This window comes from Sebastes umbrosus, chromosome 2 (genome assembly GCF_015220745.1).
Source record: "Sebastes umbrosus isolate fSebUmb1 chromosome 2, fSebUmb1.pri, whole genome shotgun sequence".
In the NCBI taxonomy this organism is placed as follows: domain Eukaryota; kingdom Metazoa; phylum Chordata; class Actinopteri; order Perciformes; family Sebastidae; genus Sebastes; species Sebastes umbrosus.
Genome location: NC_051270.1, coordinates 41,323,666 through 41,338,910, shown reverse-complemented (window position 1 = coordinate 41,338,910; position 15,245 = coordinate 41,323,666). Strand labels below are relative to the sequence as shown.

General features: G+C 38.4%; 1 protein-coding gene across 1 annotated transcript in view; it reads left to right on the top strand.

The window, feature by feature from the left end:
* gch1 (GTP cyclohydrolase 1) overlaps positions 1-13,020 on the top strand; it is a 39,255-nt gene extending 26,235 nt beyond the window's left edge. The window contains exons 3-6 of the mRNA XM_037796469.1: positions 330-385; positions 9,792-9,823; positions 9,928-10,012; positions 12,133-13,020. Of these exons, the coding sequence (XP_037652397.1) occupies positions 330-385; positions 9,792-9,823; positions 9,928-10,012; positions 12,133-12,259 (300 nt within the window). The 3' untranslated portion in view covers positions 12,260-13,020. The remainder of the gene's footprint in view (positions 1-329; positions 386-9,791; positions 9,824-9,927; positions 10,013-12,132) is intronic.
* The last annotated feature ends 2,225 nt before the right edge of the window (positions 13,021-15,245 follow it).

The window sequence follows — 15,245 nt, the reverse complement described above, 5'->3', positions numbered from 1 at the left end:
GTTATTGACACTAAAGTGTTAGTCAAGAGGAAAACTTTCACCTGAATAAATGTCTGAGTAGCCAAAAGCATTAGGAATCATCCTCTGGGGACCACGAATGTCAGGATATTTTACTGCAGATTGAGTTTCCCCTAAAATGATGTTACTTTAGCTACAAAAATCACTTTCATTTACATGAACTACTGTGCAACCTGTCTCGCCTCCACATACATTTCATCTGAGCTTTGAACACAATAAGTCCTCGATCATTTAGTGAAAACAGGATTAACTAGTATCTATCTGCTAGTAATATATGATTTGATGATGATGAATTTTCTCACTGTGTGCAGGTTCACATTGGTTACCTCCCCAACAAGAGAGTCCTGGGCCTCAGCAAGCTGGCCAGGTGAGTGAATTTACTCTAATTATGTGTGTGTGTGAGAGCGAGAGCGAGAGTGAGAGCTAGTGTGTATTTAAGCTGATTATTAAAAGTGTGTGTGTGTGTGTGTGTGTGTGTGTGTGTGCGTGCGTGCCTGTGTGCGCGTTTGTGTGTGTGTGTACTAGCGTAGAATCTGATCCCACTGACCCCAATACCTTCAGGCTTATCGCACTAACACCTTTACTAACCAAGTACTGGACACATACATTAATCATTCATTATAAACATGATAATGATCATTAAATTAAAGGAACAGTGTGTAGCACATGGGATCTATTGCCAGAAATACAATATAATATAATATTAACAAGTATGTTTTCTTTAGTATATAATCAATGGGCACCTCCGGGGTCTGTAAAGTGAAGCCAAAGCGGAAGTGCCTTAAACCTACATTCTTTCTAACAGCCAGCAGGGGGCGACTCCTCTGGTTGTATAGAAGTCTATGAGAAAATGAGCCTACTTCTCTCTTGATTTATTACCTCATTAAACATTGTAAACATGAATTTATGGTCTCAATCACTAGTTTCAAGTCTTCTTCAATACAGCATGATGTTCATTTAGTAAATGATGGTCCCATTTAGAGTCACATAGACCATAAAGCAGGGGATGCTTTAGGGCGAGGCTATGTTGTGATTGACAGGTCGCTAACACAGTGTTGTCCGGTCTGGAAGTTGTCTGTGTTTTCATCTTACAACTTTAACCCTTTCACAGTGTGTTTTCAGCTCATGAAAGTTAATTGTAACATTTTGGTCGCCTAAAAATGTTCGGTTGCACTTAGCAACACCCTCTTGTGTCACTTCTGGTTGCAAAAAAAACAAGATGGTGGCGGCCAAAATGCCGAACCCAAGGCTTCAAAACTGCAGTCCACAAACTTTGGTTGACTTCACGGTGACTACGTCCACTTCTTATATACAGCACATGTGTATAATCACCTTAAACTAAGAATCATTATGTTTCGTAGGGAGCGGGTCCTCTTCATGGAGCCGGCCACCATGTTTCTACAGTAGCCCAGAACACTGGCTCTAAATAAGACATTTCCCCCACAATTTAGTGGTATTTTCTTTTAATTTATAAGGGACGTGATTTTTTATACTTCTGGTGAATATAATCCAATCAATCTTATTTCCATAGATGTATTTTGTATATACAGTTCCCTTTGTTAACACCTTATTTTGAAAACCAGTTGTAGACACACGTGTCTACTTCCTCTAACTTCTCCAAGGTGGTCTCTAGCTCTCCCGTCAGCTCCGTTCTCTTTATCCATCCATGGTCAGCTCCATCAGGGCCGTTTGAATGCATTTAAAGGGACTGTTTGTAACTTCTTACACGTATAAATCGATCCGGGTCAGTGTCCCATGCGCGCTCGCGAATGGCTACGCTGTTCAGACTCAGACTCCAACACAAACTACACAGAAGCACCATAACCTCTTGGTTGTATCTAGTGAAGCCCGTCTGTTAAACAGTATTGGCCGCGGTCGGAGGACGCGGGGGAGACCGTAGCTTTGGTCTCCAGGACCGAAGTCTCTGCTGTACTCTGCTCCTCTGCATGCCTTCACTCACACACCACGCTCGTTCTCGCTCTTTCGCTCCACTCACGTGCATGTGCGCACACTCCACACTGCAGAAGAGTTAGTTAAGCTCTGAGAATATCTAGTGAATGTACAGTGGACGTTTGTGCAAAATAAATGCTGCAGCTCCTCCAGACTAACAAAGGTTTCCCGTGTTTCACAAGACACAGGAAACCTTCGTCTGGTCAGCTAAAATTACTGCCAAGCAGCTGAAATATAGAGTGATATTGTGCTTTTAGCTGACGTGTGTCGCCTCATTGTTTTAGATCGTTCATGTCTATGTAGAGCGAGCACAAGCACCAGCAACAGGACGCTGACTTTCGTTGACTAAATGGCCACAGGTGAAGCTGTTAACAAGACATTTCTGATTCTTACAAACAGTTCCTTTAACAGAAATTTTACAATGGCAGTGGCGTCACAAACTTTCTCATTTTACAGCTAAACCGTGCACTACAAGATGATTCTGAAAACATCTGAGGAGAGAAATAGACATTAATATAACAGAATATTGATTCATATTTGATCAAAGCTGCCATATTTGGCCGTTTGGTCGGATTTGGGCGAGTGATTGAAAGCCTGCTCTCATAGACAGCAGATGGACAGCAGACCTCAGATCAGCTCTTACTGCTTGTTTAAAATATAAAATATAACTAGGCTAAATGTTTCTAGAGCAGCAACAGTAATGTTTACAACAGCAAAGTCACCATATCAACTCTTTAATATCTCACTGGAAACAATCTAACATGTTAATAAAATAAATCATATTCCTGACATGAAAATACTAAGTAAAGTTTATAAAGACTGAAGAACACAGACATCAGTCAGTATCAGTCTTTCCTCCTGTCCTCTGTCCTCCTGTCCTCCTGTCCTCTGTCCTCCTCCCTCTGTTCTCCAGTCCTCTGTCCTCTGTCCTCCTCCCTCTGCTACAGTAACATTAGGGCTGATAGGGGGAAGAGGGGCTGATAAACTAACCTAAACAGTCCGACTACACAGCCTACTGCCAGCTTTAGTTTTAACTGGTGTAGCCGAGAGTTAGCCTACGTTGCTCCGATACTTTATGAAGGTAATAAATGAATAACACAGAGGCTCAGTCTGCAGCGCATCACTGCTTCACGTCTTCTGTTCCTTCAAAATACACTCCACGGACACTGCACACTAGATCACTGCTGACTAGAGGGAACTAAAGTCAGATCACTGCTGACTAGAGGAAACTAAAGTCAGATCACTGCTGACTAGAGGGAACTAAAGTCAGATCACTGCTGACTAGAGGGAACTAAAGTCAGATCACTGCTGACTAGAGGGAACTAAAGTCAGATCACTGCTGACCAGGGAACTAAAGTCAGATCACTGCTGACTAGAGGGAACTAAAGTCAGATCACTGCTGACCAGAGAACTAAAGTCAGATCACTGCTGACTAGAGGGAACTAAAGTCAGATCACTGCTGACTAGAGGGAACTAAAGTCAGATCACTGCTGACCAGGGAACTAAAGTCAGATCACTGCTGACTAGAGGGAACTAAAGTCAGATCACTGGTGACTAGAGGGAACTAAAGTCAGATCACTGCTGACCAGGGAACTAAAGTCAGATCACTGCTGACTAGAGGGAACTAAAGTCAGATCACTGCTGACTAGAGGGAACTAAAGTCAGATCACTGCTGACCAGGGAACTAAAGTCAGATCACTGCTGACTAGAGGGAACTAAAGTCAGATCACTGCTGACCAGAGAACTAAAGTCAGATCACTGCTGACTAGAGGGAACTAAAGTCAGATCACTGCTGACTAGAGGGAATTAAAGTCAGTCACAACTCAACTAAATAATTTACACGTGTTTACAGTTAGCTGTTAGCCGCCAAGCTAACCGTGCCTGTCTAAAGCGGTGGAGGATGACAGACTGCAGACAGAGCAGATTGAAACGTTGCTTTTCTCCATGTTTAACAGTTTCATCATGTTCATGCTTGTTGAACAGGTGTAATGATAACGTGTCTTGGCTTTACACTTGCAAAGTTTGATTGAACTTACGAGTAGTTGTAGCCGTCTCCACCGCGGCCTCTCTGATCAGCTGTTCACAGACTGACTGACTGTGTGTTGATGTGAGTGGAGAGCTCCGACAGCAGCAGAGGAGGAGATGCAGCTTTAGCCCCACGGCCAGTTTAATACCTGGTTACGTTAACTATCCCTAAATATAATGATTGTTCTGATTCATCGCATTCCAGACAGCCTTTTGCGATGTGTTCATCGCGCATGTTCATATGATGACAATGAAAATACGATTTATGGGTCAGCCCTATTTCTTATGAATTTTTTTCACCAGCATCTTTGTTTTTTTTAGTGCATTCATTGAATGACAGCTTAGCGTACCGGCTGATGATCAGGTCTGAAAACAGCGAAGGGATCCCACATAGTCTGTTAAATGGTCTTGGCTTTGTTTCTTTTTTTTGTAACTCAACTTTTCATTGTTTTATCTTTGTTGTATGACAGTACAGTGTTAAATATTGTGAGGCATTTTTTGTATTGCTTACAGTACATGTAATATCAGTGGTATCAGAAGCCACAACATACTGTATAAAGTACAAAGTAACAAGACTCGGTCAAAACCAAGTATATGTCTGGACCGTGTACGGTCTGTCCGTGAATGTCTATAATGTTAAATCCAGCGGTACATGTCCACCAGGTCCGATAAGGACACTACGGGACTCAACTGGCCGTTCATGTACGAAATTTGTCCCTGGTTTTCTGCTAGCCATTTCAAACAGGAAACAACATGGCAGCCACCAAAATCTACTTCTGAAAACGAGAAATAGTCCATGCCACTGCTGAATCTGGTTTCATTTTAGAACTAGATCGCCTAGTTTGACAGCTTGGTCCAAGTTTTGGACGTGTCGGCTGGACGGGCTCATTTGCATAAAGGACTGTTCCCGCCTTTTCATTTTGAAAGAGCAACAGCCAATAAGGAAACTCCAACACTCGGCCGATTAAGCTTGTAACTTCATCACTCAGTCACTCAGTCACTCAGTCAGTGACAGACTTTTGCGTTTGTAGGGCTGGTCCTCTGCTGTCCAGCCAAAAATGAATAGTGTAAGCGACATACTGATAATAGCATGACTAGGAATTATATTATTAATTACTATCAGGAACAACAATCATATTATACAGGCTTTTCAGTCAGTGTGATAGAAGTCCAAAAAGGATCTTAAACTGGTGTCTTCTGTTCTTCATCCTGTTAAGCATAAACTCAAATGAAGCTGTTTTTTATTATGGTGTTTGCCCATTCTTTTAATTCTGGATGTTTGGGTGTTTTCCAGTATCTAAGCTTTGTCCTAGCAGCCACTGGGATGCCTACCATATACCTGCAACTTGTCCACTTGGTATGTGGGCCCCTAATAAACATAATCTTGGAGACAATGGTAATTTCCTTCCCCACCAGCTGCTCAAATATTCCAAAGTATTAATATAAGTAGGTAATATTCCAGAAGGGTTGGATGACTGGGCATTCCCAAATGCGGTGTATAAAAGTGCCCTCTGACATTTCCAACACAAATTGCTATTTATTAAACCCACCCTGAGGAGTGGTGTCCAATGATATATGTGTTTTATTTTGTATTGGGTGAATTTCCCTTTAGCTTCACTTACATGTACGTATTTCCCATTGTTGGATATCATTTTCATTCCTCTTCCTCCATTATACATCACAAATCTTTCTCCCATAGTGTTTTAAGGCCTTCTAGCTTTATTTCTTGACTTTCCCAGCTCTTCAATCTCTCTCTCAGTAATTTCAGCAGGTCTCCTTCCTTTTTTTATCTTCTTCCTCTATTCACCATATCTTCCAACCACTTACCCACACTTAGCAAACCCAGTAAATCAAAATTCACAACAAACCCTGACAATTTGTAACAATATATTTTGCGCAGTGATACTATTGTAATGCGGTCACAGCTGTGTGTTTATAGAGTATTTTACAACGGCTCAGCTCAGCCAATCATAATCAAGAACCGGAGCTATCCGTTTTATAAAATAAATACACGCACACACACATAAATACATATAAAAAATAATAATAATTAAAAATGATTTTAAATAAATAGAATGAAAACGTAATAATAGAAAAAAACTACACTTAAAGGAGCAGTGTGTAACATTTCAGGAGATCTATGAGCAGAAATGGAATATAATATTCATAATTGTGTTTTCTAGTCTGTACGAGTTTTTACGTCTGTACGAGGGACTACCAATGCTAACGAGGGATTACCAACACTTAGTGGCAAAGTGGCAGCCTGGAGAATGAGACTTCTCGGTCACTGCCAAAGACATCAAGAACTCACAGCAAGCATGCTGATGCTGTGGGAACCAACGCACGGGCATCGATCACAGGGACGTCTCACACCAACATACATGGACGTACTTAGGACAGATGCTGGACAGCGCTGGCAAGCTAGCCAGATGTATGGATACTGAGACAGCTGGAAGCTCCACTGGAAAGCCCGTCTGAGGACGACCCAATGATATCAATTCTGATAGTTGTACTATCACTCTTTCCATCCACCACTATTGGTTTTGTGTTATCAGTCCTACTTGTATTAGTTATTACAGCTGCTAGGCTACTATTGTGGCTGCTTCCCTCTCTCTCTCTCTCAATTCAATTCAATTCAATTCAATTTGCTTTATTGGTATGACTGTCAGGTGAACAATATTGCCAAAGCGTCAATTCAATAATAATAATAATAAAAAATAACAAAATAAAAACAAAAACATATATATACACATAAATACAATACAATTCATTAAGCAAATTTCAATATATATAGATATTTAAAAAGAACATCTCTCTCTCTCTCTCTCTCTCTCTCTCTCTCTCGCTCTCTCTATCTATCTATCTATCTATCTCTCTATCTATCTCTCTATCTATCTATCTATCCCCCCAGCCGGTTCTGATCCAGGTATCTTCCCAGTAATCGGGGAGTTTTTCCTGGCCACAGTGCGCTTGGTGGATCCTGTTGGGTCTCTAAACTATGGTGTACGGTCATAGACCTGCTCTATATATAAAGCGTCTTGAGATAACTTCGGTTGTGATTTGACGCTATACAAAAATAAATTGAATTGAATTGAATAGTGTATAATCACCTGAAACTAAGAATCATTGTGTTTCTGTTAGCTTAGAATGAGTCCTTCATATCTACATAGGGAACGGGTCCTCTTCACGGAGTCCTCCATGCTGCTCCTCCATGTTTCTACAGTAGGCCAGAACGGACAAACCAAACTCTGGCTCTATAGAGAGACTTTTACGTTTTTCCGTTACCTGAAGGCCACCGTAGTTCTCTGACACGCTTGTGAAAAGTGTAAAACCGTGGTACCGCCAGCCGCCGTCTGACTTATGTTGCTCCTAAAGTTGTGTTATTCTGGTATGGATGACCTCTGAGAGAGGTGTTACCACGGTTTTGCATTCGGCGGCTCACATTACCGCAGTCTTGAAAAGGGAGGAGTGAGCGGAGGTGTATTCAGCTGGTTGCAATCTGCAACCACACCACTAGATGCCACCAAATCCTACACACTGTCCTTGTAAGGTACATGGAAGCAGTGGAAATACAGCATCAAATTCCTGTTCAAGACATTTCTGAGAACAAAATTCACCTGCAACCTCCTGTCACACCTTCACATCAAAGTCCACATGACTGAATGACTTGATGAAGGACATTTTCTTGTCGTCTCTGAAGCAGCATTTCTTCTTGCTGCAGCATCTCGTCTTTATTTACGTACGTACAGTACGTGCTGCCTCTCCTCGTGCTGCCCATTTGGTCTTGTGACATTTTCTTGGAGGTGGATGAGGTCAAATTTGTCCAAAGTGTTTTTTCTCAAAGAGAAGAGCAACAGGTTGAAGGTGAAGACCAGGTCATTTCTGTGGATCTGTTTATTTTACTTCCTCGTCAGACCAGGAAATAGCTTTAAAATGACTGGGTTTTTTGTTTTGGTGCCTCTAAATAGGGTTGGGTTTACCTTGTTCATGAGAAATGTCCATGTGAATGACCTCAGTTTATGAGGTGTGACGTAAGCTGACATTTAAAAAGATGGTAGAGCTCAGGGAAGTTAAGTTATCTTTGTCATTACCTTCTTTATGGTTCCTCAGTACGGTGTTGAAATGCAGAAAACACAAAAGTATTCACCTATTTGAAAAGAGAAGGACTCATGTTCCTCTTAATTAAACTTGTCAATGTATCAAGTTCACAAGCTACCATTTAAATTGAACCTCTTGGAAGGTAGCAGATTGTGCACTCGACGCAGATGCAAAAGGGTTTTATCTTGAGGATAACCGGTCAAATATGGATGACGTGGTCTCAAGTTGAGATTATTGTTTCCATTTATGACTTGTATATAGATTTAAATGCTGTTATTCGTTGTTGCTTTATGTACTTTTAAGATATATTTACTGTATATCTTTAATAGTTAGATGTTTATCTTTGTTCAAGTTTGTTGTCCTTGTTTTTAGCTGTATGTTTATTTCTGATGAGAGCAACGAAAATACAGAGTCAAATTCCTTGCATGTGCACACACAATAAAGCTGATTAGGATTATTATTTTTCATGTTTTAATTGTAGTCTCAAATTCTGCTTTTTGCACTCCTGGTTAGATGATAAACTACATTTGTTGTCTCAGTACTCGTACTCTGAATGACAATACAGTTGAAACTAATCTAAAATGGTTGTGAATTGACAAAGCAGTAACACCAGCGTTATTATCATAGTTTCTAAGATGTCAGTATCGAAAATTCCTCCGATGCAGCCTAAATGCTGGATCGTGTAGTGGCAAGTACGCGTGTACAGTATATGCCCAAGAGGTTTTGGTGCTTCTGTGTAGTTTGTGTTGGAGTCTGAGTCTGAACAGCGGAGACACGAGCGAGCGCGCATGGGACACTGACCCGGATCGATTTATACATGGAAGAAGTTACAAACAGTCCCTTTAAGGAAAGAGGTTAAAATGAAACACCAAAGTATGGTTTACATTTTTTTCTACCTTGTCATTTGTAAGTGCCTTCATCATTTCAAGTGTTAATTGTAAAAAGAAAGCCGATGATGGAAGTAGTGAATGAGTGAGCCATCTCGCTTCTTTCTCATCTCTGTTGAGAGTTGCACATGTGAAGTACCAATCAGGCAGGTGCTAACGGAGAGCTAGCATATTTTACACTGGAGAATCTGTCAAACTAGATAATAAAAAGTTCTATTGCATTCATTCTCTGTATATATTTGTTCATGTTTTACAAAGGGTTAACCTGAGCCAGGCCATACAACAATGAAAGCAATCATATCACATCGGGAAGGAAAAACTGGTATTGGAACATTTCTAGTTATTCTAAATTTCTCTCTTTGTCAACAAAGACCACGAAAAGATTAAAACCAACAATGCGTTAGTCCGTCCCTCTCTTTCCAACTTCCCCTCCCTGTCTGGAGCTCTCAGCCCCAAGAATACTGGTAAAATATATATAGTTTCATATTTAAAAAAAGGGTAAATCATTTCCTGAAACAGCTGGTCAATGTACTTTTGTATCAAACAAACAGGAGGAAATAGAGCATTTGTTTTGTTGGGGACTATTTTCAGTGGCAGATTAATCCACATGTGGTGCTCTAGTGAGTATAAGGCAGCAGGACGGTGGATGTGGGATTGAGTTAAAATAAACTCCAGTGTGTGTGTTCATGGTGATGAAGGAACAGTCACCCAGTGACACAGTGAGGTTCATTGATGTGTTTTAATGAAGCTCACTGAGGATGAAGATATCGACGAATTACTGAAGTCATGTTTTCTCTCTTTTCTCCTCCTCAGGATTGTTGAAATCTACAGCCGTCGACTACAAGGTACCAAGTTAAAGTCAAACACAGATTCCTTTTACTGTCAGCCTGAATGTTGTTTGTTCTGTCCAGCCAGGTTCATGTTTGTCCGTCTGTCTGTATGTCCACAGTTCAGGAGAGGTTGACCAAACAAATTGCCGTGGCGATCACCGAGGCGCTGCAGCCCACCGGGGTCGGGGTGGTCATCGAGGCACCGTACGTATGTCAGCTGAAGACATGACAATACCTGTTTCACTCCTTTCATCTTTCCTTTTCTTTGGTTTACTTTCCTTCTCCTCTTTTCTCTTTTCTCCTACCCTCTCCCCACCTCGTTTCCTTTACTTTCACTTAATCCACCACTTTGTTTCATTTGATTTACTCATTATTTTCTATTACTTCTTCTCCTTTCTGTCACCTCCTCTTTGTTTCTTTCGACTCTTCTTTTGATACTTTAATTTCTTGTTCTTCTGTTTAATTAGTTTCATCACAACCACTTAATTTCCTTTCATTTACTCACTCTTTTCGGTCACATCTGCTCTTTTCCTTCACCTCCTCTTTCTTTATTTTTTATTTTCTCATTTAATTTATTTTAACTCTATTCCATTACTTTCATTTTCTTCTCTTATTTTCCTAACACCTCTTCTCTTCTTTCACCTCTTCTATCTTTTTTATACTTACAACTTTTTGACCTTGATTCCATTCCTTTCAATTCTATCACTTCATTTATTTTCCTTCACTCCCTTTTTCTTAGTCCATCTTTCTCTGTGCTCCTTTTTATTCTTATTCATTCATTTTTTTTACCTCTGTTCCATCAGTTAATTTCCTTTAATTTCCTGCTTTTTTTTCGTTGCATCTCTTCTTTCTTTTACCTCTTTTTTTTCTTTTTTATACTTAATCTTCTTCGACCTCGGTTTCATTACTTTCATTTCTATCACTTCAGTTTTTTTCATTGACTTCCTCTTTTCTATTACATCTCTTCCTTTCCTTTACCTCTTCTTTCTATTTCTTATACCTCTTTTCCATTCATTTTATTTCCTTTCACTTCTTTTCTGTCACATATGCTCCTTTTCTTCACCTCTTCTATCTTTTGTATATGTTCATTTCATTTCTTTGACCTCTTTTCCATTACTTTCATTTCCATCACTTCATTTGATTTCATTTACTTTTTCTCCTTTTCCTTTCCTTCACTTTTTGTTGCTCTTTTATACTTAAATATAATTTCTTTGACTTTGTTTCCATTGCTTTCATTTGCATCACTTCATTTGCTTTTATTTACTTCTTCTCTTCCTTTCCTTCGCCTCTTGTTGCTCTTTTATACTTTAATTGAATTTCTTTGACTTTGTTTCCATTAATTTCATCTCCATCACTTCATTTCCTTTCATTTACACCCTCATTTTGGTTACATCTCTTCCTTTCCTTCATCTCCTTTTATTTGTCCTTCTTTCTACTTTGTTCTTATTCTCATTTATTTATTTTTTAACCTGTTCCATCACTTCCTTTCATTTACTGCTTCTTTTTTTGTTACATCTCTTCCTTTCTTTTACCTTTCTTTTCTTTTTTATACTTAAACTTCTTTGACCTCGGTTTCATTCCTTTTATTTCCATTGCGTCATTTTTTTCATTTACTTCCTCTTTCCGTTACTACTACTGTTCCATCCTTTTCCTTTTCTTCACATCTTCCGTCTTTTATACAGGTTCATTTAATTTCTTTGACCTCTTTTCCATTACTTTCATTTCCATCACTTCATTTGATTTCATTTACTTCATCTCCTCTTTCTTTCCTTCACCTCTTTTTGCTCTTTTATACTTAAATATAATTTCTTTGACTTTGTTTCCATTGCTTTCATTTGCATCACTTCATTTGCTTTTATTACTTCTTGTCTTTCTTTCGTTCACCTCTATTTGCATTAATTTCATCTCCATCACTTCATTTCCTTTCATTTACATCCTCTTTTCTGTACATCTCTTCCTTTCCTTCACCTCTTCTTGCTTTATATACTTAATTTCTTTGATCTCATTTCCATTACTTTCAATTTGATCACTTCATTTACTTCCTTTGTCTGTTACATCTTTCTCTTTCTTTCTGTTCTGCACTTATTTTTATTCTTTCATTTTATGTCTTTTAACTCTAGTCCATTACTCTGATTTTCATCACTTCCTTTCCTTTTATTTACCCTTTCTTTTCCGTTACATCTCCTCCTTTCCTTCGCCTCCTCGTTCTTTCTTTTTCTTCTTCCCCCTCCTTTTCATTTCTTAATTTAATCTGTTTTACATTTCTCCTTTTATTTTTCACTTTCTTGCCTTTTGTTGTTATTCCTCTTTCTTCCTCTCTGCAGTCACATGTGTATGGTGATGCGAGGCGTTCAGAAGATGAACAGTAAAACCGTCACCAGCACCATGTTGGGAGTTTTCAGGGAAGATCCAAAAACCAGAGACGAGTTTCTGGCGCTGATCAGGAACTGAGGACGACGAAGCCCTACCTCCTCCTCCTCCTGTTGCCTGGGGTTACCATCACCTGCACGGACCAGCCGCCGTGCTACCTGTGTGTGTATGTGTGTGTGTATGTGTGTGTGTGTGTGTGTGTGTGTGTTTCCATCTCACCAAAGGCAGTGACAGAGTGTTTACTGTGTTCTCAGTCCGACTCTTTGTTTTCGTCAGATAAGGTGAAGCGTCACAATTTCTGTTAGAGGCCGCAGACTGACATGTTGTTTACTTTTCAGACAACGGGACAGACTTTAACCCCTTTCTGTCCATATGAGTTGCGTGTGCTCATTAATCAACTATCAGTCGCTGGCCTCGAAATACAGAAGGAGAGTCTAACAGAAATAATCCACAAATCACAGATTTATGAGAAAAAACTTGGATATATAAAAAACTCAGAAATTCTCTGAGATTAAATTAGTAAATTTACAAGGAAGAATCTCACAAATTTATGAGGAAAAAAAACTTGAACATTCCCTAAGATTATAAAGTTGTAAATTTACGATAAAAAACTCACAAATTTACGAGGAAAAGAAACATGGATTTTTTCAGAGATTGAAGTCGTAAATATAAAGCCTTATATTATATAATTACATTATATAATATATATTATATATTATAGGTATATTTATCACTTAAATCTCAGAGAATATCCATGTTTTTTTTCTCGGAAATGTACCACTTTAATCTCGGAATATTACCCCTCTTACCATTCTACCCTGGCTGCGTCATTTTTATTTATTTTATTTATGAGGCTAAAAGTAGGCTCATAACTACCGAAGTTACAAGAAACCCCAAATAAACTAAAAGATAACACGTTTTTGATATGAGAGAATGTTACAAAACATTTTCAGCTCCCAAGTCTGAGAGAAGTGAGAGATCAGTGTTTTGAAAAAATACAACTTTTCAAAGCATATTTTAATGGCGGGAGATTTAATGAGATCAATCCAAATAATCCAATAACACTGGAGATGATGGTTTTCACAACTCTACAGTACTGTGACTCCTGAAAAATCCAGTTTACAACATTGATGAGCAGAGTTATTCATCAAACTAAGTCAAGTGCACATTAAATAATCACCAACTGCAATAAATACATAAATTAATAAATAAGCGGATTTCATGGCCATTGCTTGATTACCTGATAAATTGGTGCTTTATAATTAGAATTATCTGATTAAAGGATAAAGATTTGTTTGGTCAACTGGAAATAAAATTGTCAGTATCAACATGCAGATACAAAATATTGAAGACAGAGAGAAGACAGAGTGAGCTTTAATAACTCTGCTGATAAGAATACATTTCTAATAATGAAATAATTAGTTGGTTGAAAGAAAATTAATTGCAACAATTTTGATGATTAATTGTTTAAGTCGAGGAAAAACGATAACCATTTGCAGATTCCAGCTTCTGAAATGAGATAATTTTCTGTTTCATATTATTTTAAATAAAATATCTTTATTTTGGTCTGACAAAAACAAGTCATTTGAAGATGTCGTTTTGGGCCTTTTTCCACTCATTTCTGACATTGAAAAGAGAACTGAAAGATAAATCAATAATGAGAATAATTGTTATTCGCAGCCCTACATATAATTATAAGTTTTCCCTTTGTTTGAGCACACTTTAACACTGTCACACCTCAAAAATCTCAGTTTACAAAATTCCTTTTCTTTTATTCAGGACTTTTTGTTTAGCTGAGAATATCTTTTGATTTAAAACGAGAATTGAAACATAAAGTTTGTATAATCAAAACAAACAAAAATAATGATTATATTATATAGTATTAATGTATGTATTATTAATATAAAACATTGTGTAACATTTAGTGCAAAATCATCATGGGGAAATATGAGCTAAACACCACTATTCTCATTTTTACATTTAATTTTTAAACTAATTATTATTATTGCTGTTATTATGATGATGATCCTGTGCATGGATCTGCCTCTATGTGCCAACTCGCCTCTCAATTAAAACCAAAACGCAACTTCACGGTGATGCGACGAGGCCGCCGGCGGGACGCTGAGCTTCAGACTCACCGTCTGAAACAAACTGAAACTTTTCATTCCCATGAGAGGCAAATAACATGTGTGTGTGTGTGTTCTTTGTGTTTACTTGTGTAGTATATTTTTTCATAATGTCCTCAGACTTGTTTCGAGAGGTTTTAATTTGTGTATTGTGTTGACTGGAGTTGTGTGCGTGGGTGTGTGTGGGTGTGTGTGTTTGTTGGTATGTGTGTGTGTTGGAGGGAAGATGAGCGTTTACAGACGTCTCTGATGTTGTTGTTTTTGTGGCCTTGTTGAGAAGGACGGACTGTTCTGTGGCCTCTTCACCATCATTGTCACTTTATGTACTGTGTTTATTTCAGATACTTTTTAATCAAAGAAAATAAATCTCTATGTGACAGCGGCCACTGTGTGTTTCTTTCTGCATGTTCACTTTATCAAAACTGTTTGACTTATTGCAAGATGGCAGCCCCACTCTGCTGGCCTCATAGTGAACACCATAGAAATAGACTATGTTCGCTATTTTTGTTGTAATACAAAGTTTATAGCTTGTAGCAGTTAATTAATGTAACCAGATACAAACAAACATAAAGCTCATTGTCAACACTAAATCGAGTGAACTAGCATTAGTATAAAATTATATTTCGATGTTAACAGTAGTAGCTCTGCATCTATTTTAGTAGTTTGTGGACATTTCAGTATTTTTCGATATCGCTGCGAGAACTTCCAGATATCTGACTAGTAATTACAACTACAAAGCTGATGTGAAGACGGTTTAAACATGTTGGAGAGCTAACAATTAAAATAACAAAAAAACACCAGAATCAGAAAACAGGTTTATTGCCAAGTGAGGTTATCACATACAAGGAATTTGTCCTGGTATTGTGGTGCACAGGGGTCAAACTAAACAAAGTAAGAGAAAAGAAAAGAAAAAATCAAGAGTTATGAATATAAACTAGATA